The following is a 24,353-nucleotide window of genomic DNA, read 5'->3' on the forward strand; positions in this document are numbered from 1 at the left end:
ACCAGAACGAAAGGAAGCAGAAAGGATATGGGCAGACAACAACAGAAGGAACCAGACGTTAACGACCGGAAGCAATTCCCGGATCTGAGGACAACATCGGAGGCACGGCAAAAGGAAAGCTGGAAAGAAGATAATAATATAGATAGTTATAGATCAAAAGTAATGCAAAGGGATACAGGGAGAATTAGGTACGATAGCAAAACAGATAATGACTTTAATGATTTTCTAAGGTTAATGGAAGAATTCAAAAAATTAAATGAGCATATCAATATTAAAATGATGTTAAAAACAATGAAAACCATCAATGAAAGGATGGAAGCATGTAACAGTCAAATAGAAAAATTCCAGGTAATGGTTGAATTTTATCAGACATTAGAATCATCTTCATGCGTAAAATAAAAATCTGTAGTTGGAACGCGAACGGTGTTAGGCATAAAACATGCGAACTCATAGAATTTTTAAGCAGAAATAAAATAGATATCATACTTATTAATGAAACAAAATTAAGTGCCAATGATAAATTTAAGTTAAGAAACTATACATGCGAAAGATATAATAGACATAACGCGGCAGGAGGAGTTATGATATTAGTAAAGAAAAATATCCCCTATAAGGTAATCAAAATTAAGTCATGCGTAATAGAAAATGTATGTATCATGCTTGCTAATGGTGTGCATGTAGTAGCGGCATATAACAGACCATCCATCCGTTACACCAAAAAGGATATTGAAGTATTACTAAATGTAGCTAACAAGGTAATAATTGCAGGAGATCTCAATTCTAGACATAAAGCTTGGAACTGTCACATAAATAACAGGAATGGACTTACTTTATATGATTATTGTCAAGCGAACAACTGCAGTATTGTGTTTCCGGATGAACCAACACACTATCCAAAAAATGGAGGTACGCCTACAACAATAGACATATTAATCAACAAAAATATCAATAACATAACGGAGCCTGTAGTTCTCGATGAGCTGAATTCCGATCATAGACCTGTGTTATTTGAAATAGGGCAAATAAATTGCAATAATGAGTTTGTGCAAGAAGTGTATAAATATAAAAAAGCAGATTGGAAAAAATTTAGAAATATATTAGATGAGAGCATAACAATAAATAATAAAATAAATACAGAACAAAACATAGAGCAAGAAGTATCTAAACTAGTTTACAATATAGAAGCGGCGCTTAAAGAAACAGTAAATAAAACCAAAATAAAAAGTGAAGAGAAAGAACTGCCTGAGGAAATATTAGAGTTAATTAAACTAAGGAATAGAACTAGAAAGATCTGGCAAAGAACTAGGAATCCAGCTCACCGAGATGATTATAGGCAACAAACGCGAATGATTAGGGATGAGATTGTAAAATATAGAAATAACATATGGACACAAAAGCTATCAAAAATTAATGTACATGATAAATCGCTTTGGAAAATGACTAAAATATTTAAAAAGAAACATCAACCTATACCTACGCTGGAGGATAATAGTACTGAGGCATTCGATGACAAAGATAAAGCAGAAATGATAGCGACGCAATATGAGAACGTACATAATATTGACTTAATTAATAATAGTGTACAACAAGAAGAAATTATTAGAACAGTTAAGGAATTTATAGATAATAGTGAAGTAAAATTGGATGAATACAAAGGAGCTTTGACTTCACCGAAGGAAATCTGTACTATTATCCAGAAGCTAGCTGCACTTAAAGCACCTGGAAAGGATGGGATACAAAATATAGTTCTTAAAAATTTAAGTAGAAAAGCTTTAGTCCAGTTAACGTACATAACAAACGCGATTTTTAAAATTGGGCATTTTCCACAAGAGTGGAAGACTGCCATAGTAATACCAATACTAAAACCAGGCAAGGATCCGACCAAACCATCTAGCTATAGACCGATTAGTCTCCTATCAAGTATTAGTAAGGTAGTAGAGAAGATAATAGCGACTAGAATAAGGAAATATGAAGAACAAAACAATATAATAATAGATGAACAATTTGGATTCAGAAAGAAACACAATACGGTACAACAAGTAGTTAGAATAATTAATGATATAAGACTTAATTATAATAGGGGTAATGTTACAGTTATGATGCTTTTGGATATTGAGAAAGCGTTCGACAAAGTATGGAGGGATGGCCTAATATATAAAATGATAAAGAATAATTATCCTATTTATATTATCAAACTGATATATTCGTATTTAAGAAACAGAAAGCTGCAAGTAAGAATAAATAATACTTACTCTACAGAAAGAGATGTTAGAGCAGGTGTACCACAAGGCTCGGTACTTGGTCCACCTCTGTTTTCGATATATTTAAATGATATAGATAGATTTGAGAAAACCAAATTAGCGATGTTTGCGGATGATACGGCGTCGTACGCACACTCCTTTAGCGCGATAGTTGCGGCCAAACAGATACAGATACACATCGATATGTTACAGAAATATTATAATAAATGGAAAATAACACTAAACGCAGCGAAAACAGAAGTAATAGTCTTTACGAGAAAAATCAAAGATTCACGTATTATACAACCAATAAGAGTATACAACCAGACAATAAATTGTAAAAGTATTACTAAATACTTAGGAGTAAATTTAGATCATAAGTTGACGTATAAAAGACATATCAATATAGTTTTAAGAAAAACATATATGGTAATGAAACAACTTTATCCATTGTTAGTAAGAGGCTCTGCAGTTAGTAAGCATAACAAGGCTTTGATATATAAGATGATCTTAAGGCCGATAGTCACATATGCGGCGGCAGCTTGGTGCGGAACAGCTATAACGAATTTGTTACCTATACAAAGATTTCAAAATAAGTGCTTAAGACTGATTCTAAACGAAGGTAGATATTGTAAAATAGTAGATCTACATAAACAAGCGGAAATGCCATATATAAGAGATTTTATTTATAGTATAACGGAAAGATTCTACAATACACAATTAGAACATAATAATCTAACAAAAGATATAACTCAGCTTAGAGCTGATAACATGCCAAAACACTTTAAGTATGAAGTGCCTTACCAAAAATTAAATATATATAAAAAAGCAATATTTAAGTAAGTTCAAAAGTGTTGCAAATGTTCATTGCACTAAATGTTCATCTGACAAGTAGGTTTTTTCATGTTTTTCCTACAAAGCATATTCCAAAGGATAGGTATATAATGTAATGAGAATAAAGTAAAAAGTACCGGAAATGGACATAAGTTCAACTTACATTTAATTGACAAAGTAGGTTAAGCTAAAATAGGCAGGAACTACAATGTATATAGTATAATAATAGTGTAATTATATGAGTTAATAAATTATCCTCGTTAAAAAAAAAAAAAAAAAAAAAAAGTCCGTTCGATCATCGATGTCAAGCGACGTTAGGTGCGGTACTGACTCGGATGGGTGACCGCGCGGCTGTATGCACACACGGCATATATATAATAAATGTATTTTTTTTTTCTAAAATTCTTAATTCACAACAGCATAACGGCATATACATACCTTTAAATGACTCATATTTATGTCATTTTTAAAGCATTTTTAAAATTATTATGAACATATTTTATTTTTTAAAACAATATTTCTAAAAGACTTTACAAATATTATTGAATATATTTATTTGCAATCTTTTAAAAATATTTTTGAAAATATTTTTCTGACTTGATCTGACGGACATAGAAACATTCTAAAAATATTTTTGTAAATTATTTTAAATTATTTTAATCTTCCTAAAAAATATTTTAAAAATATTTAAAAAACATTTTGTGCTGTATGGGAAAGAAACGGATTGGTCTATTTCCTTATGCACATGCATATGGACCAATCAATTTTCTTATGCTTATGTTTATGGGCTTATGCAAGTTTGTGTGGACATAGCTTTAGTGTGCGGCCAGTGCGGCAACTGTGTGCTCGGTGTTCGGCCAGCTTCGAGCAGCCGAAAAGCGCAGACATCTGCAGTCTCTTTCTTGCTCGAGCTAGCGTCGCCAGCCATGAGAATCGTAAAATCGTATCGTACTCGGCTCGCGCGTCTTACTCGCGTCTTCGCGTGTTCCTTTCCGCACTGGGCGCGAGACATTATCGTGTCTCTTGATTATGTCACAATTAAAACGTAAAAATTATTAATTAAATAAATCTTTTAATTATATTAAAATTTATCCTGTACATGAAAGATATAAATTAAATACATTTATAATATCTACATTTATTTAAATACATTTGAACAAATGATTTTCTTCAAATATAATAAAAGCCAGTAAATTTTATTGCAATCTCTGCTGTAATAAACTTTTTTAACATATTCATTAAAGACTTATTGTTAGTATAACAACTTTATCTTTATCTATACATAGTCTGAGCATTTTTGAATATTGTTATTCTGAAAACAATATTTGAAAATATAATTGGTTGTACTTATTAAGCTACATGTGTAATGTTTTCATAAATAATTACAAATAAACATATATATTATGTTTGAAAATTAGTAAATATTATTTTTTGTATTTTGCTCATTATATCTTCTCTTAATTTATCATCATCTTTGAGTCTCTCATTAAATTTTATAAGTTTAGTTAAATTGTCAATTGAGAGAGAAAGACTACAATTTTGAGGGAATTTATCAGCGTTTAAATTGAATGGATATTATTATCCCATATTAATGTGTCAAGAATGTATGCATTTTACTGGAGTGATACAAATAGTCCTTTATCGTATGAAGAAACATTAACAAAATTAGAAAAGCATTTACTTCATAAAACACGGGAGTAATAAAGAATTTTGGTAAAATTCAACGAGTTTGTTTATTTAACAAAAAACTATTAAAATCGTAACTTTTTATCTTTATCCTTATTTTTAATAAATTTAACTTAACAAGTAGACGTATGGTTGGACCTGTTAAATTTAGTTTTTTGTTTAAACTAAACACAGTGACGAAAATAGTAACGATTCGTTACTTTTTGAGTAACGGTAACTAGTTAAAAATATATTTTTCCCAACTAAGAATGAAAGTTATATTACTAATAATTCAAAAAACTTTTGTAATTCCAATCAAATATCAAAGCTAATAGTGACAAGCGTATTAAAGTAATAAAACTTAACAACAAATACTTATATATTCACAAAATGAATGTACAACGTACAGTTCTTTACATCACCTTACCAGGTAAAATTCCAGCTTTCCGGTATTACGGACGGTTATATATATTGGCTACATTTGGCGCAATACGAATGAATAATTTTATATCTATTCGCAAAACAGCATATTAGGATTAATCTGTTTTTATATTTTAGTATGAAAAAATACGCCTATAGCACGATGTTATCTCTCTCTCATCTCGTTTTCCCAAAAATTCCTCCTTATATTTTGGAGCCGATTCCATCTTTGCTACCACCTGCTCCGGACACTCTGTTAAACTCCATTTTTTGCAACTGCTCAAAAAGTTGCGGATTTAATTGTGGCTCCAGAAAAATGGGTTTAAAATGTTCAGCAGTGTGTGGACATTGCCATGGCCAGTCTTGCCTTAACGCAGCAACTGATGCAATCGAAGAATGCTATATCAATAGCTACGAAGACGAACCTGCAGATTTCTTGGCGGAAGTCATAGAAATTGAAGAAGTTGACGCAGAAGTTATGGATATCGACCCAACGGAGGGAATTGAAGAAGAAGCAGAAACTTAATAGCAAAATTTGTGTTTTTTCACGTTTGCAAAAGAATGTTTGCCATGGAAATTGATTTGTTTCATTTCTCTCACAAAAACAATAGATAAGACCTAACGGGGACATCACGTAAAAAAAACGCGCTTAGCACTGTACCTCCGAGGTGGTGTGGAAAACGGTGCATTATCTCTGAGAAACGTAAATTGTTATACAAAACTACTAAAAGTAAATATATAGTTCTTTGTTTAAACAGGATTTTTCGCGACAACTCGCATATTTACATAAAATAAATAAAAATTGAAAAAAATGGCGGATTATTGCGATGTAGGACCTAAAAGTAAACATTTCAAGCTTTCGATTGCTTTCTTAAAAAATTTTCTAGCGCAATTTTTTGCCAAGTTATGACGATTTTAATTTTAACGTTTCATCAAAAATTTTAAAAATTACTGAAAATGTCAATAGCTTGATTTTAAAGCAAAAAATTTTTGTAATTTTTTTCCTCTGGTACGGTCCAAGTATGAAGTGTAATATGCTGCTGGCGTTTTTTTTTTAAATGATTTGGAACCTACTTGTGACTGATTTTATGAAAAAAGGCAAAAAATGCATGTAACTAATTTGTTTAAACCATCGTAGAATTTTCAAAAATTATCATAGAATAACGAACCAAATTGCATTAAAAAGCTGGAAGTTTCTGCTTTTCAACGATTCTTTGATCATTTCTGTACGATGATTCGTTCGAAAGATATGACATTTTTTGTGCGACGCTTCAATTTATTTGACGTCTGTCAGTACGTCCGTAAATTTACTGCGCAGCGTATATCTTGCAAAATTTATTACGTGAAAAGTATTATTTGTACAAAAAAACTTATAGAACATTTTTTGTAGAGAATTTTATAAGCTACAAATTTTGTAATAACTATTTTTGCCGTAGGACTAATGAATAAAGAAATATTCGCGAAAAACTATTATTCTTTACCTTTGACCCTCTGTACAATTTTTAGCAGTAATCACATCGATGGAGACATTTCACATATTGTTTTTAACGACGAAATTGTTTTTAACGACGAAATAAAGGTCCATGCAAAAATTTAGCTACATGCGAATTATTCCGCAGAAAAATCCTAATTTCTCTGTACTATCTTGTGCACCGGATAATTAAAAAAAATTGTTTAATTTTTATATTTCAAAATAGTACACATAAACTTCATTTTATGTAAACAAAAGTAAACAAAAACTATTTAAATTATCGGTCTGAGTGTCTGTCGTATGTATAGACGGATACATGCGGATATCTCTCTTTCCATTGATTAACCAATTGATCACTTATATTACAGTAACAGAGATAAAACTCCTGCAGTTTAGGACATTGTTCCAAAATAACGGACCAAATATGATGTATATCAGGGTCATCTCTCTGTCGACAAAGATATAACTTTTTCAAGTGCCTGCACTGCGCTAATAATTCCAACTTATGATCAGTGAGGACAGGATCGAACAAATAAATTTCTTGCAAGTGTTGATAAGAAGGAAGTAATCTAAATAAGCTGTCATCAGTAGCTGGGTATTTGTCTGTGCCACAAAAATATGAGTATTCCGTTCTGCAACAAAAATCATATATAATTAGTACAGTATTTTGCGAAGAAAAAATTCATGTAACTTTTTCAAGATGCTCGCAAGAGAAGCAAACAAATTTCAATAAAGAATACAATAATGTGTATTTAAAAAAAAAATGTAGCACACACTTACAGAAAAAGGCTCACTTTTCGTAAATTCTTACAGTTAGAGAGAGCATTAATAGCCTGAGATGTAAGACTTTGAGAGTTCAGTGAATATATTACTTCCAAGTCACGACACGAATTTAGAGCTGCATCATTTATACAGCTATCAATTCCATCTCCCGATAGTAACTCACGCATCCGTTGATTATTTTGCAGTATTTTGCAAAGACGTTCAGTTGTTATATTTGTATCACAAAAGTTTATATGTTCCAAATTATTTAGCCTTTCGAGATACGAAAAAGCTTCGTCGTATAATCCGTCAGTACAACGCTCTAGGTCCAATTCTAAGAAAAATTTGTATTAGTTGTTATGCAATTTACCCATAATCTTGACAATTATATACATATTACTATATGCATATACCTTTCAAATTTTTGCATGTCTCTGAAATTTCAAGTAGGACAGGATTTAAATCCATGCGGCAGCCACTTAATCTTAAATGCGTTAAACGCCTGCCGCAATTATGAAGAAAGTTCACGAAATTATCAACATCAAAGTTGCTTCTTGTAAGATCTAATTGTTGCAAATATTTACATCTAGGTGTAAAATAACAAAATATATCGCACATATATTTGTCAGATTCAATGCATCGCATGTTCAAACGTGTATAAAGTAGAGGATTCCGTGTTAAAATATCAAAGCGCCTATTATTTACTTCATTCATGCGGCATAATGTTACCAAATCTAAGTATTTAAATATTTTTAGTAGTATTTCATTCTGTAAAGATAAAATATAATTAATATAATACAAAATAAATACTTTAATACTCAAAGTACGAAATGTCAATGCAATAAATATTGTGATGAGAAATAGACTTCTTAGAATACTTTACTGGAAGCGTAGATAAACTGCAACGCGATGGCTCCTTATAACTTTTCGATAGAATACGACGCGAGTATCTCTGTCCAAGAGGTTGCACATATCCAGGGATTACCTCTTGAGATGCCTTTTTGCACTTTTTGTGCTTCAAATTACTTTTATAATTAATCCTTCTTATTTCGCTGCAAATATCATCGGAACAAATTGATTTTCATTATTAACAGAAAAAAAGGATTTAAATATTACCTAATGTACAATAGTAATACCTTTTATAAATAACACAATATTCAGAAAAATTTAGTTGCAGATGAACTATATCCAAGTGCGCATTTTTTGAACCTGCTGTTAAATTATGAACATTGTCGTGGTGTGGAAAGTACATGCTGTTAATTCTTTTTAACAGATTACTTAAACTCTCGTTAGGATTTCTAGGAAGGATCAAATCTGTTGTACCGATAAGCATCGCGGCATCCAGTATTGTATAAGATTTACGTGAGCTATACTTGAACACTAGTCTGAGCATTTTTGTTTTGAAGTCGCACGGATGCGATAACGGTGGAGAAAATAATCTTGATTTTGAGAGTACAATCTCAGACGATTCATCCCACAACTGAATCCAGTGATTATTGGAATCTTGAGCCGAAATTTGAATTACGCCTCCAGGACGAAATGTTTCGTAAATAGAGACTCTGACTGGATATACAGCTTCATGAAACTCGATATCTTAAAAATAGAAAATATAATTATACTCTCTACTCAACAAAACCGTATCTTCTTTAACAATATCTTATTTATCGATTCGAATATTACATACCAATATAATTATTTTCGCTCGTCATATGGTCCCGTGTATACCATGGAGTAACATCAATATACGATCTCATGTAATCTTTGTTTTGCCACGGAGATATTGAAATATCGAAACCATCCTTTCTCGACTATATTAGAAAATCGAAAAATGTGTCAAATAGAAAATCTTGTAACTTAAATTTATAGATAGCGATTACTTTGTACAGGACAATAACAGAAAATACCAGGAAATACACATACTTCGACGTATTTTTCTCCAAAAGAACATGGTACAGGAATTTTTTCGCCATATTTTACATAGGGTGGTGGTCCAATTATGTTACAGGAAGTATGGACCGTGCTAAAATTCTGATAGTTTCTTCTCGTGGTAACAAATCTTTTCTTCACAAATTGATAGACAAAGTCAACACTACTTTCTTCTCCTACGGATACTCTGCCAATGTAGGGATATCGATTACAATTCTCGCAATTTAAAGATTTATTGTGGGTTGTCATATTGTCTCCCTAAAAGAAGACAAAGAATATGGAAAACAATAATCCATTCTTTTTTAGCATATGCTAAAATGCATTATAATATTATATATATTAATAATTATAGCGTTAAGATTATATGTATAATCTAACAATAAGTTTATCTTATTGCTTCCATTCGCATTGCTAGTACTGACATTATTACATAGTCTGCATGTGTGTGTCAAATATCATTATTAAATAATGAATTATTTTAAAGAAAATAACAGTTATTTTTTAATTTTGTTAATGTAGAAGAATGTTCTTTTATAAATCTGAAATATCGAGAGCTCTGTGTTCTTCTACTACCACGTTGCACACACGTGCACGAGCACAAAAGAAAGAACAAAAAAATTACACAATTTAGATTCGCCAGAGTTACACGCTCACATTCGCCAGAGTTACGCTTAATTTCTAAATGACTATAAAGTTTCATTCTACAATAGTCGTAGGAGTAGATGTAAGACGCGTAAGCAGCCCAGGTAGCACATATTATTTTTATATACGTTTTTTGAACGTATACATAATTATATAACCGTAAAGAACCATTAAGAAACGTTTGAACAAAAATGTTTTTAAAACCATAATTTAAGAAACGTATTTTTTACGTTTCTACAGTTAACAAAAATATCTATTTGTTAAATTTTTCCTTTCAAAATTATAATTTGCTTTATCTATATACATAGTAGCTTTAATAGCCTTTTTGAAACATTTAAATTTATATTGCACTAATTATTATTGCACAAATTAATTTTGTCCTACCGGTCTTAATCTATTTGTCATCGGACAAATCTGAGCTTAGAAAACTTCAAACAGTTGCAAAATAAACGTTCTGCTGAACGTGGCCATTGAAAGAACATTTATACGTGTTTCGTTTTGAAGAACTTCCTGAACTGGTGCACATCAGTAATACAATTGAGTTAGAGTACAAGACAAGTATAATTTTGTTTTACTTTAAGGGGAAATATACACCTAGAAATGAAAAAAGAAAGTAATTTTCGGGAATTTTTTTCAGGGGAACTATTGGAATTATCGGGTTCGGGTTTTTTGTAGTTAAAAATATACACTTTCAAGAATGTTTTAAATTTTTTTTATTAAAAAATGTTGCAAATTCACGGAGTACTGGAATCGACTACGGAGTGCCGTAAAAAAATGTTCCAAAACGGTACCCAGCGGCGATTCGTCAAAAATCATCTAAAACAAAAAAATCAAACAGGAAATGAAAATGGATACTATTATCTTTGGAGTGTCATAGCCGATTTTAAAATAATCGATTTTTTACAAAATGGCGGGCGCTTGAACTAGACGTAGCGATTTTCAAGAAAAAATTCGTTCCTTTTTTACCTAATAAACAAAAACTAAGAATTAAAAAAAAAATCCTATGACACGCGATAGATAATTTATACAATAACCACGAGAAAGTCCAAGTTCATCGGTTCAGTGGTTTTCGAGATATTTTGAATACCAGTTTAAAAAACGTTGTTTTAAGAAAAAATGCGTTTGAAAATGTTTCGATGGATAAATTATGAAATTTGTTCAACTTACACAGAGTCATCGATACCAGGTCCATAATATAGGTTTTCCGAAGTGGAAGGTACGCCCACATATCTTCTAAAGTTTGTTGTCGACGCCGTAGTCGCCCTTCTTTCGTTTGTTCTTGCGCTCATACCTCGGCTTGCTCTATGCGGCGGTCATCTTCGCCTGCAGCGTACAGGTGTGCGTTCGGTCCAACAGAAATTCCCATGACGTTCATTATTTGTAGTAATGATGTGACTCCATTGTTAAATATGCAAGTTGCTGTATACGCAGCAATTTCAACAATTGCAGCCCCGCTGTGCATCGTTTTTGGAGCTATCTTCCAAATTAATTGGTTAAAGCTTTCGTTGCTGTTCTGCGTATAACCACCAACACAGCGCTCCAATAACGTGTCCTTACTGAAGTCTTCGTATATCGGTTTGATGACCATCAAAACCGAGTCCGGTAATGCCGAATAAGAATAATCGTGACGAAAATTACGCAGTTCCCCTTTAGCTTTTGCTTGTTGTTACTTGTACTACGAGTCGGAGCCTTCGGGGCAATTATGTTCAGGGTTGCTGTCTGTGGAGCTGTAATGGTAAAAAGTTGCCCATATAAGGGTACGAAGGTATGGAAGACGGCTGGCATGATGAACACAAAACCAAAATTTTGAATCCCAGTCTTCGGATGCTTTCTGATTTGACTGTACGTCACCTCCGCATTTTGCATTTCATACATTCTGACAAAGCCGAAAACACCGTCACAAAATTCAAAATTCGATATCCGATGCTTAATTCTTCTGGCACTGAAACGTCTCGTGCGCCCTTCAATTTTTTGGCACTGGCACTAACATTCAATTCAGTTCTTTCTGCATCGTATCGATTTTTAGGCGGCATTTTCTTCCTTTTTCGATCTTTCCGAAATTCCCCCGATCTGTGGCTCTCTCTAGAACTTTTTTTCTCTTCCATCTTTACTCCTGAATACTTTATTCACAAACGAAGGCTTCGACACTTGCTCTAACGCACAGCTACACGAACGGCAAGCTACGCTACTGACGAAGCACGCTAAGTTTCTGTCAGGATAGCCGTTGCGTTTAAAATATGACAGAGACAGGCTATGCAAGACCAATAAAATACCGTTATACCAAGAAACACAATGGATCCGAGCACAATAAGACCGAAGGGACGGTTAGACCGTGCTACCTGAGCGGCGCGTCGTGCTGCTACCTGGACGACTAGACGCGGCGCGGCGCCCGTCCAACGAATGCATTTACTCTCTGGGCTATAACTTTGTAATTTTTTGGAAATTTCACTTGAAATTTTCACCAGACATTCTTAACATATCAAACATGAAGAAAATGTAAAAATTGAAAAATCGATTTTTTGGACCCTGCTAGGTGTATATATTCCCCCTTAACTTATTGCACGAATGTGCACCAGTTCAGGAATTTCTTCGAAAAAGAATAGACGTCATAGATGGTATATGCATAAAGCTTCTAGAACATTCTCACGCATATCTCAAAGACGTCATAAACACGTTCAAAAGACGTGAAAAGTAGGAATTTTAAATGTCTTTATCATTAAAACAAAACGTTTCTATAATAGTTTATTAAACGTTATTTTATCGGAAAAGAAACGTTCCATCCCAGTAAACAGACAAGGATCGTTTTCGTAACAATTACATAATATACTATATGTATATGTTACAAATCAACATAACCGAACTATGACGTATCAGTTATGTCATTGATGTAATAAATCTGTAATTGCTATATAGGATAGTTATGAAATTTTGACGTTATTTTGTTATGTAACATTTATGTAATTTGGTAAATGTAAATGTGCATACTCTAAAATCTGCGTAAATGTTACATAACTCTAACGACATAACTGCCACGTCATGTTAAACATGTAACATTAACATGATTTTGTCGATGTCAATGTGCATACTCTAAAATCTGCATAAATGTTACATAACTCTAATGACATAATTGCCACGTCATGTTAAACATGTAATATTAAAATGATTTTGTCGACGTCAATGTGCATACTCTAAAATCTGCATAAATGTTACATTACTCTAAATGACATAATTGTCACGTCATGTTAAACATGTAATATTTTAACATGATTTTGTCGACGTCAATGTACGTTCTGTAAAAACTTTGTAACCGTTATATAACTATAATAACGAAACTTCGATGTCACTTTAAAGACAAAATAAATATATAAACTTTGTTGACGTTCTCGAACATTTTGAAAATATGACATATGCATGTAATATATGTTATTGCAAAAACGTATCTGGGACATTTTTAAACATTTTTTAAATATTAAAATATTCTTTTAATAATATTTGTATAATTTCATTAACGTCATTAAGTACTCTATAAAAGAAACTGGACTCAAAAAATGTAATTAAAGTTATTGATAGAAAAAGGGTACATTAGGCTTATGTGCTCTTTTTCTATCAATAGCCTCAATTATGTATATGTATAAATAATATATATAATAATATGCATATAATAAAGAGTTCTAGTATATTATGTTATTAATTATGTTATTAATTATGTTATTAATTATGTTATTAATTATAAATATCATAATTATTACTTATAAGGGACAAAACATTTTAATTCCGCGATGATGCAATCATAGAAATTATACATATATTTGTTATAATATTTATTGCACATATTATTACACATATGTATTGCATTTATATTGTTGAGTAAGAAATTATAACTTAATTGCATGTATGATGTAGCATGTTACTTAGTGTTTGCTGGGCATAGGGCCGCTATCACAGTCTCCGATTAACGTGATCCTCCGATTAAATTCACTCTGCATCTCTTTCTAACTGTCCCCCTAGAAAGAGACGAAGAGTGAGTTTAATCGAAAGATCACGTTAATCGGAGACTGTGATATCGGCCCATATTGTTCATATTTTTTTATACAAGATGCGCGATAAATTTTTCTGTGCTTTATGTGGTTATATAAGTTCATATGAATACGCCCTTATACTTTACTGGATAATTAATTCCGTTAATTGGCTTAAGTATGCGCAAGCGCGCAATCAAAATATGTAAGACCGTGGTTACCGATCACCAATTCTGCGGTCCGATTCATGCTCACAGCGCTGAAAGCATTGCTCTATCTTCGGTTGATATTCGATGTGCAACAAAGACAGAATGATGCTTACAGCGCTGTGAGTGTGAATCGGACCGCAGCTCTGGCTTCAGCTTTTAATATGGCGGAATCCACGGAAACGATAATCGCCCGCGCTTTATCGCGCGCCCGTGATTTTTCGACACAACAGTGTATAGATAGTGTAAAAATCTTGGTAAGTATGAGGTTAAAACTGCATTAATTAATTAATAGTGTTTCCGACTTGTTGACTCGCTCTGACTTGGGTTCAAAAGTTCGGAAAAATGATAATGAAATATATGCTGCGATAATGCTAAGAATTTCTTTCATGGAGGTTAAGAAACGCTTTCTGCCTTGATAGTTTAAAGTCATCGAGTTTTAAACCAAACTTTTGATCTGATCCGAGTCGGGTCGAGTCAACAAATCAAAAACGCTATAAGTGAAAAGTTATTTTGCGGTAAAAAATCAATTGTGAAGTTAAATTTGTCTTGTTTCTATGCAGTGAATGTGAACATAAAGGACACCCCACGACGTACTGGCGACGTACTCGTTTTACACTACATTGTTTCTATATTTGGCAGTGAGTTTAATTTATTTTATGCAATACCATGGCTGCGTTCCGATATTCACTGCCAATAATAAAAATCTATAGTTTATGTTACGCACACTATAAATTTTCGGTACTGGCAGTGAATATCGGAAAGCGGCCTATGTTTCTCATGTCTTTTTACAACATCTGTTAGGCAATTATGATAATGAGAAGAAACAAAAAACTTATTCGCACCGCTTTTCTGAATCATTAGAAGCTTAGACATTTCGAGTGCAAATTTACATCGCATTTTATTGTCTCCTAATAATTAAAGTTTTTTTTCTGTAGTTTTCTTCAGATTACAATATTTAATTTTGCATTAAATTGAATATTTATTACATACCGGTTTATTATCTTTTTTCTATATAGTAATTGTAATGGTAAATCTTAATATAAGATTAATGTAAATAATTTAATTTTTGGATTAGTTTGTATTTAACATAACTGCAGATCTTTCCCTTAAGAACCTCTTTTATTTATCAAAATATCTTTTATTCTCCAGATAATAAATATATATTCCAGCTTTCCTAAATACATATTCAGCGGAAAAGGAGAATATAACCATAACATAAGCCTAAACGCAAACCCAAATCTTCGTGCATATAATCGCAATCTAGCTTTCCATTTCTTCGTGTTATTTCATAAAATTATATTATGTCTAAATCAAAATTAAGATTAGACATTACTTGTTTAACGCCAAGACAGCGGAGACGAATTTTTGTAAAGGAACTCTATAATGTTTCCCAAATGACTGTTGACTCAAATAGTTCAGAAGTTCAAAATGACATTGTAAGTGGATCAAATGGACCAGGTAACATTGAACAATTACCTCAGCAGCAAAATTTATCAAGAAAAATTGATTTTGATAATTCCAATGGAATTAACACTGATAAGTTTATTGAAAACAATGATGATTTAATGTCTATACATTCAGGAATTAATACTGATAAAGATAGTCTTCCATCAAGTAGTTCAGACGATGAGTTTTTTAATAAAACAGAAATTGTAAATGACATCCGATTATGGGCTATTGAAAATCGTGTAAATCATTCTACTATAAGTAGTTTATTAAAAGTTCTAGTAAAATACGGCCATGATCTTCCTATTGATGCTCAAACTTTGTTACAAACTCCCAGACAAGTAGACATTATTGAAATGACACCAGGAAACTATTATCATGTAGGTTTAAGTAATAGTTTAAAAAAATCTATTCGCAAGCATTATTGCCGAAATACTTGTCCATCGCAAATAAATATTAATGTGAATATAGATGGTCTTCCTTTAACAAAATCTTCTGGCAGTCAATTTTGGCCTATTTTAGCTAGTATAGTTGCAGATTTTTACACCGAACCATTTATAGTCGGTGTCTATCATGGTTTTCAAAAGCCAAAATGTTGCAATACTTTTCTGAAATATTTCAAGGATGATTGTCTTGAAATTTTTCAAACTGGTATTACACAGTATGACAAAAAAATAACCGTAAAAGTGAACGTATTTATCTGCGATGCTCCCGCAAAATCGTTTATCAAAGGAATTAAGGGACATAATGCGTATTTTGGATGCGGTAATTGCATTCAAGAGGGAGATTACATAGAAAATAGAGTAACGTACCCAGAAATTAATGCAATCCTAAGATCAGATGAATCGGTTAAATTAAAACAACAAGAAGAACATCATAAAATGACTTCTATTCTTGAAGATTTAAACATTGGAATGGTTACCCAATTTCCTATAGACTACATGCATCTTGTACTGTTAGGAATAATGAAACGGTTGTTGCAGTTTTGGATTAAAGGTAAACATAATGTTCGTATGGCTGCAAATCTGATAGCTCTTATTTCAACTACTTTGTTATCCATGTCATTATTCTTACCTAAAGAATTTGCTAGAAAGCCAAGAAAACTAGATGAGGTCGATCGGTTTAAAGCCACTGAATTAAGGCAATTATTATTATATACTGGACCAGTAATTTTTTTAAAGACATTATCACGCGATAAATACGTTCATTTTTTAAGCTTGAGTGTAGCAATTAGAATCTTATGTAGCAAAGAATATTGCGTACAACTGCTTGATTATGCACACAGTTTACTAGTATATTTTGTTGAAAATTACGGTACATTATATGGTCATCAACATATATCATATAACGTGCATAATTTAGTTCATCTATGCGACTATGTAAAATTATGGGGGCCATTAGATGAATTTAGCGCGTTTAAGTTCGAAAATTACATGCAAAAAATTAAATCAAAAGTTAGATCTTCAAGTCGACCATTACAACAATTAGTTAATCGTTGTATAGAAGAGGATAATTTAAATATGACAAATGTAGAAAAGATTTATCCAAAATTGTGCTTTAAAAACGTCAATGGCAAAAAGATAATAAAATCGGTTCAATGCAAAGGTTTCTATCTTAGTACAAAAACTGCTGATAACTGTTGTTCTTTGTTAGATGGTACAACGATTTCACTTACAAAAATTTATTTAAGAAGTGAACAGATTTACGTTATTGGTAAAAAGTATTCGAATGTTAAATCATTTTTTCACAGTCCATGTGACTCTTTAAATATTGGAATTAAACAAATTAATGAGTTACAATATGAGCTAATTACTGTTCCATTATCTGATATTAAATCAAAATGCGCAAAATGACCTTTATATGACGAAGAAGCTGTGGTATTGCCTTTACTGCACCAACAGGAAATATGTTTATGGCGAGTACTAATATTGGTAAAAGAATTTAGAATTAAAAACGATGATAAATTATTTAACAAACTTTGCTTTTTTACAGATTATTAATAATGGCAAAAGATTTCGCTGTCGTGACTTTTTCAAGCGATGGAAATGATGAAGAGGAAATCGTATCAGAGGTTCCATCTTTATGGCTTCGCTCTAATTTGACAGAATGCTGGTGGCCATCAGTAAAAAATATAAATACATTTATCGTAAAACAAGTTCCTCCTGTTATTAATGATCCTAAGTGGTCATTTTATCCCATTCAATTTCATGGATATTATGGTAATTTAGATTTTACTTCAAAATTTATGTAGTTGTTTTTAAATATTTTTAAAAAATAATGTAACTTGTGTAAATTGCGGTTTTGTCCCAATCAAGATTCATTAGATCAAGCTAGACAGAAGGCAATGAACTATTCGTCAAGCGATGATAGTAATATAAATGAAATAAAGAAGAAGTCACGTACGTCATGCAGAAAACAGTTGCAAAAACCTATTGCTTCTGAGTCTGATACTGATTCTGATTTAGCATCAGTTATACCAAATCCGCCAAATCTTACAGATAAAAATGTCTCAGTTATACCAAATCAGTCAGCTCTTACAAATGAAGATGTCTCAGTTATACCAAACCAGCCAGATCTTACAAATAAAGATGTCTCAGTCAACAAACTCTCAAATGTTTTGAATTTTTCAACTGACAATGTGGATTTTGACATCCTTGAAGGAACTTTAGTATCGAACAAAAGTAATAGTTTATTTTAGTTTATTTATTCTATTTACTTGTATTATCTCTATAATAAAGCATTTTTTATTAAAAATTATAGTTCTTATTAATGGTTATTGTGATTATTCTAATACCTCTTTTATGTTTCTAGGCATACAGGAATTACATAACTTAATGATAGAAATGTCCGAGAAAATGGAAGGTATGGTGTTTATTGTTTGCCTTATAATCTTATTATCTCACTGTTTACTCAATATTACTTATAATTTTTCAGAACATTTCCAAAAAGTATATACGGCTCTAGCTACTGTTTCAGTACGAATACAAGATCTGGAGGCTCGTTTAAAAGAAGTAGAAAAACAAATTAATCAACATAAGCCTGAAGCACCTGCTGATTTGGATATATTAAATATGCAACAATCTCTTCCGCTTAAAAGTATTGATGAAATCACAGCTTTTGAAAACCGTTTATCACAAAATGCAGATGAGTACAACAAATTTGTAAGTTTAATTAGGAATTTAGTTACTTAAATGTAATTTTTATCTAAATAAAAGGATAGAAATTATATTAACGTTACGTTATATTTCTAAAGATGCTGTGTATATCTCGCATAGGCGGAAGATCCGCTAAGGAAAATTTAATTCGTATATATCGAACTATATTTTCCAATGAAGTTGCTAAACAATCGTCCTGGAAAGGATTACGTAATCATTTTAAAATCAGTAGCTTAAACTCTATTTTAATGGCAATACAAGGTAAAATATATATTTTTTTATATTTACAAAGTAAAATATATTTTTATATTTACAAAATATAAAATTTAATTTACATTTAATTCATTCAGCAACAATTTTGGCTCAACATTAATTCACAAACAAAGAGTTTGAAGATATCACAAAAGAATGGTTTCGCCAAGGTGGTCAAAGGCTTAACAGACAACAAAAAGATCCCGAAGAGATGAATCCGCAAGCCATTTAAATGCCTCAGAAGTTTTGAAGCTTATAATATAGTATTTTTTTATTATATTTTTTTCTTATATTACCCAACCTATGTAAGATTCTTGATTAACATGATAAACAAAATTATTTTTCTTTAATCAATATGTTTTCTGATATTGAATAATTTAAAATACTAAAGTTTTTAAAGATTTTTATGTTCTAAAATTATAGAATCTTCATTATTTCTTTTTATTACGATCTGAATTCTCAACGTTGTCACTTAAGTTAAGTAATTTCTTTTATGTAAGAGAATTAATATACATTTCTAATTCCTAATATATTTCTAATATTAATATATGGAAGTTAATTAGTTATAAAACTGTAATTTGTTTAGCAATTTATCAAAATAAAGAGTTCAAGAAACATACTTTCTATTGAATTTTATGTACGTAAGTTCCATATCTTTGTATATAAACAAATTTTTTAAATACAAGTAACATGTATATTAACTATCTTAGTTGTTATCAGTAGAAAACGTAAACTACTAGTGATTTTACGCTGCAAAAATTAGTGTATATTCACTAAAAGTCAGTAAAAGTACGTGGTCGTGTTATAATGATCAAAACAAGCTGCGGTACGATGAAGAGACAAACATCCCACGCTGTTCTGATAAGCACTCGCTGTTCTATATAGTAAGTACAACATCATTTTTAGATATTATTTAGGTAAAAATGTCAACAACATTATGCTATATATATATATATATTATAATGTTATTGTAAATAATATTATTGTTGTAAATAAATAATATTATATCTATATATATATATATATATAATACGCGTAACAAAATAATATGATAAATACTTCAAATTTAGATGTAAAATTATCCAGCAAGTAACCATACCAAGTAATATGTCACTTACATGTTAGTTATAATTTCCTACTTAACCTTGTAAATGCAATACATTGTTTTGCAGAAAATTGTAACTATAACATGTAAGTTGCATATTACTTGGTGTTTGCTGGATAATTTTACATCTAAATTTAAAGTATTTATCACATTATTCTGTTACGTATTATATACAGCATAATGTTGATGACATTTGTACATAAATGTTATCTGAAAATGACGTAGTGCTTACCAAAATAGCAAGTATCTGTTCTGTAAATTTCATGTAAGTGTTTCGTAAATATTACAGAACAGTATCTGTTATAATTACGTAATTTAATATTGTATTTGTTACGTATTATATATAGCATAATGTTTCGTAAATGTTACAGAACAGTACCTACTAGATTCTGTTATAATTACGTAATTTAATATCGTATTTGTTACGTATTATATATAGCATAATGTTGCTGACATTTTGACCTAAGCGTTACTTGAAAATTACATAATGGTTATCAGAACAGCGAATATCTGTTCTGTAATTGTTACTTAAAATTTACAGAACAGTGTTTGCTGGGATCGAACGTTTTTCGAATTGACATTTTTACTCATGAGAAACGTTTCTAGAAATCGGTTATAAAACGTTTCGGAAAAACGCTTATAAAACATTTCTAAAACGTGTATGTGCTACTTGGGAGTAAGCTATTGACTAATAAGATTTTTACAATCCAAGAATAATCGATTGTAGTTGGTCAACTTTTACTGCTTACATCTTACCACATCCTCTTACAGTTATTGTAGAATGGGTTTAAGATTTTCCGAAATGTATTTTTTATCTTACTCAATGTATCTTTTATCTCATTTTCTGATATAGGTTGTAGCGATCTCAAGCGTCGTCTACAATAGCAGCAGGAGTATACAGTAAGACGTAGGCAGTAAGTTATTGACTAATGGGATTTTTGCAATTCAAATATAATCGACCGTGGTTGGTCAATAGCTTACTGCTTACGTCTTACCGCATACTCCTGCTGCCATTGTAGACGACGCTTAACAATAAGTCGCACAAAAGGTCACACAATGAATAAAAGAATTAATTATCTACCGGAAATTTAACTCGGAACTGAATCAAAAAATTAATCAAAAAACCTAATTTCTATCGATTTTCATACTACTTACTGTTTATCAGCAAGATAGTAGTAGGTCTACACAGTACTGTTATTTCGTGGACACTGCTGAGACCCTCCACCATCTGACTGTGCGGCGGCTGTGTGCTCGGCGTTCGGCCAGCTTCGAGCGGCCGAAAAGCGTAGACATACATCTGCAGTCTCTTTCTTGCTCGAGCTAGCGTCGCCATCGACGCCATCAGGCACGAGAATCGTAAAATCCTATCGCACTCGGCTCGCGCGTCTTACTCGCGTCTTCGCGTGTCCCTTTCCGCACTAGGCGCGAGACATTATCGTGTCTCTTGATTATGTCACAATTAAAACGTAAAAATTATTAATTAAATAAATCTTTAATTATATTGAAATTTATCCTGTACATAAAAAATATAAATTAAATACATTTATAATCTCTACATTTATTTAAATACATTTGAACAAATGATTTTTTTCAAATATAAATAAGAGCCAGTAAACTTCATTGCAATCTCAAGATTCAATACATACGATAATACTTATAGAACAATATAAATAATTTTATAAACACAATTTCAACATGTTCTGCGAGATTCTTAAAATTTGCAAGTAAATTAAATAATAAAATAATTGCTATTAGTTAAAATTCCTACCTTTTTTCAAAATGTCAGGTTAATGAAAACAATAATCAGTTAGCAAATAAATACTATATACAAATCATGGCACTCATAGATCTAATTGGTGGATAATTATATTATTATCATTCATCATTATATATACTGATACATTTTTACGTAATTTTAAAAAATTATGTAGTACATATAATAAGTGAATATTACCTGTAGTCCCTATTTTTTGATTAATTTTAAAATCTTTAAGCTAAATTTAAAGTCATTAAGATGGCTTTAATTAGAATTAATTACATTTATTCATTTAATCAGTTCTTTTGTACTTATTAAATAAACTTAACCTGGGCACACCAAGTATTTTCTTCACTATAATCCAGTTGATCTTTAATCATCTGTAGTCCTATAATAATTTTTTTGCGTTTTTAAATTTGCATGAAATAACAGTAGATGCGTTAAACTATTGCTGCTTATACTTTTGAATCCATTAAAATGTTTCTGCATATACCTTTGGATGTATAAAACTTTCTTTTGCGTACACTTTTCGATACATTAAGTTTTTGCTGAATATACTTTTAGATGCATTATATAATTCTTATACTTAAGTACACTGAAGTTTTACCCATTAATTAGCAGTATATTTTTGAAGTAAGTTTTTTACAGCTAAGCTTTTTTTAGGTCTCTTTTTAGTATTAAAATACTTAGTTATAATTGTATTAATTTCATATCTATTTTAGAACCATTTATCTTTGAATAATTCAATTCTTTTAAACAACTATTACATACTGCTAGATATTTTTTTGTATATATTTTTTGCATATTTGTTTTATGTACTTGGCATGTCTTCTTTTCACCTTTGTAAGGTTTCTTATTTTACGGGATTATGAGTTATTGGCGTTTTTTATATTAAATCTTTTCCGCCTTTGTAAAGTTCGTTTTTTGTAGGATAATAAAATAGGCTTTTGCACAGAAAATAATTAGAGATACAAGGGCCAGTATTCATAGTCGGATCTTATATTTAAGATCGTCTTAAGTCTGGTCAAAGGCAGTCTTAAGACTTCGTCCAGCCAATCAAATGACCGTATTAGCAACTTAAAACATTACTTGAGACGGTCTTAAAATAAGATCAGACTATGAATACCGGCCAAGGAGCTCGTGTACTTGGCGTAATTTTTTTACCTTTTTGAAAAGATAATTTTGTATAAATTTATATATAGGTACATTAAATTATATACACACAATTCTATTGTGATTTCACGCAAATTCTAAGTCGCATAAGACGAACTTCAAACCATAATAAAGCATAAAAACCTGGCGTAAGTAATAAACAAAAAAAACGAAGTAAGTTCTTCAAACATTTTTTATGTTGTAAACATTTAATAAATAAAATTTATGAAATATTTATCACTCTTATTGTGATGTGTTTTCGTAGTCTATTATATTGCTTATCTTTTATTTGAACAATATGTAATATCGGCATTTTGTACATGGTTGACACTATCAATAACTATTAACTTTTATAAACCCTCTGTATGTAATTATTTCGATTAAATTCCTCTTATTAAATGCGTAAAATATGTACATTCATTAAATAATTAAACTTTATTTAGAGATTAAAATCTTTTTGATTTTTTGACGACTTTTCAATTGTTGTTATTTATGTTGTTGTTATTATTGTTGAAAAATGGGAAACGTAAATCGGTGTCTGTGAGATTTTCTTCGATCCATTTTTTTTTGTCTGCCTTCGCATTTATTTCCGCAGTAAATATAACTTTCCAATTGGTGCCTCCCTTTCTCACGAAACTTTTCTCGGCGATGATCCCACACACACAAGCTCTCAACTCAGATATATTGAGAAAGGAGAAATTAGAGCCTCTGTTGGGGGACAATCGAAACCGAATGCTTCCTGTGCTTCCTTAGCTTACCGCTACGCGGCGTGTCTTTCTCGTAAGTAAAATTCGACACAGAACTGTATATAAGGCGTAAAAAATATTCTTCTAGTATCGCTTCTCGGCTCTTATGAGCTAAGATCAAATGTGTAGTATCTGTTCTTATCAGCTTAATATCTGATACAGTCCCCATAGGGGACTCAGAATATTAATCTGATTTTTGAACCAAGGCGAGTGTATGGGGCTTGCTCCGACCTTGCCGCAGGTCAACCCGATATTGCAGTAATTTTGGGATTAGCCTAATAAATCATTTCAAAAATAAGAAATATTAACGTGTGTTTGAATTCTGTATTTTTAATAATTGTGCTACATTGTGCTACATTTGTGCTGTATTGAGCCGCAAACCGCAACTCTGTAACTCAAAGCGTACTCGAGAAAATTAAAAAAAACAAAATTTTTGATAGCCCCGCACTTTTCGAATTTTCAGTTTTTTTTTATTGTGCCGTATTGTGTTGCATTTGTGCTGACTTGTGCCGCAAACGCGAGATTGATAATTTCGATAACAATTAAGAAAAAAAAT

General features: G+C 31.3%; 2 protein-coding genes, 1 non-coding gene and 1 pseudogene across 8 annotated transcripts; 2 read left to right on the plus strand and 2 right to left on the minus strand.

Annotated features, from left to right (window-relative positions):
* Nucleotides 1-6,481: 6,481 nt before the first annotated feature.
* LOC139780288 (F-box/LRR-repeat protein 4-like) lies at nucleotides 6,482-21,410 on the minus strand. Of its 3 annotated transcripts, none has more exons than XM_071718881.1 (8): nucleotides 21,299-21,410; nucleotides 9,313-9,505; nucleotides 9,077-9,200; nucleotides 8,529-8,985; nucleotides 8,276-8,444; nucleotides 7,806-8,160; nucleotides 7,411-7,726; nucleotides 6,482-7,262 (listed from the first exon to the last, which is right to left on the minus strand). In XM_071718881.1, exons 3-8 carry the CDS (start codon nucleotides 9,144-9,146, stop codon nucleotides 6,908-6,910), a joined length of 1,722 nt encoding a protein of 573 aa, XP_071574982.1. In that variant the 5' UTR covers nucleotides 9,147-9,200; nucleotides 9,313-9,505; nucleotides 21,299-21,410; the 3' UTR covers nucleotides 6,482-6,907. The 3 variants fall into 3 exon arrangements, with proteins under 3 accessions (XP_071574982.1, XP_071574981.1, XP_071574983.1); XM_071718880.1 differs by having other exon boundaries at nucleotides 9,313-9,576; nucleotides 21,299-21,404; XM_071718882.1 differs by lacking the exon at nucleotides 21,299-21,410 and adding an exon at nucleotides 13,872-13,929.
* Nucleotides 10,657-11,827, minus strand: LOC139780290 (uncharacterized; annotated as a pseudogene).
* On the plus strand, nucleotides 14,310-19,650 carry LOC139780289 (uncharacterized). 4 transcript variants are annotated; one of them, XM_071718886.1, is made up of 8 exons: nucleotides 14,310-14,439; nucleotides 14,746-14,823; nucleotides 17,382-17,850; nucleotides 17,947-18,312; nucleotides 18,443-18,493; nucleotides 18,566-18,792; nucleotides 18,885-19,047; nucleotides 19,137-19,648. In XM_071718886.1, the coding sequence occupies exons 3-8, from the start codon at nucleotides 17,634-17,636 to the stop codon at nucleotides 19,157-19,159; spliced, it is 1,047 nt and encodes a 348-aa protein (XP_071574987.1). In that variant the 5' UTR covers nucleotides 14,310-14,439; nucleotides 14,746-14,823; nucleotides 17,382-17,633; the 3' UTR covers nucleotides 19,160-19,648. The 4 variants fall into 4 exon arrangements, 3 of the variants coding, with proteins under 3 accessions (XP_071574987.1, XP_071574986.1, XP_071574985.1); XR_011720197.1 differs by having other exon boundaries at nucleotides 14,746-17,850; nucleotides 19,137-19,650; XM_071718885.1 differs by having other exon boundaries at nucleotides 18,885-19,650.
* A 2,476-nt stretch (nucleotides 21,411-23,886) lies between the features above and the next one.
* LOC139780301 (U2 spliceosomal RNA) lies at nucleotides 23,887-24,081 on the plus strand. The gene has a single exon (XR_011720200.1). It is a non-coding gene; the product is annotated as a U2 spliceosomal RNA (small nuclear RNA).
* The last annotated feature ends 272 nt before the right edge of the window (nucleotides 24,082-24,353 follow it).

The sequence above is a fragment of the Temnothorax nylanderi genome, unplaced genomic scaffold, assembly GCF_030848795.1.
Source record: "Temnothorax nylanderi isolate EJ_2023f unplaced genomic scaffold, tnyl_v1.0 TNYL_tig0270_pilon, whole genome shotgun sequence".
Lineage (NCBI taxonomy): Eukaryota > Metazoa > Arthropoda > Insecta > Hymenoptera > Formicidae > Temnothorax > Temnothorax nylanderi.

What these genes read in the sequence shown, in the direction of transcription:
- LOC139780288 (XM_071718880.1), bottom strand. Translation starts at nt 9,567, where the DNA reads ATGACAACCCACAATAAATCTTTAAATTGCGAGAATTGTAATCGATAT. An exon ending in GAGCGAAAATAATTATATTG is followed by an intron (nt 8,986 to 9,076) that starts GTATGTAATATT and finishes TCTATTTTTAAG; the next exon opens with ATATCGAGTTTCATGAAGCT. An exon ending in GACATGCAAAAATTTGAAAG is followed by an intron (nt 7,727 to 7,805) that starts GTATATGCATAT and finishes AATTTTTCTTAG; the next exon opens with AATTGGACCTAGAGCGTTGT.
- LOC139780289 (XM_071718884.1), top strand. Translation starts at nt 15,487, where the DNA reads ATGTCTAAATCAAAATTAAGATTAGACATTACTTGTTTAACGCCAAGA.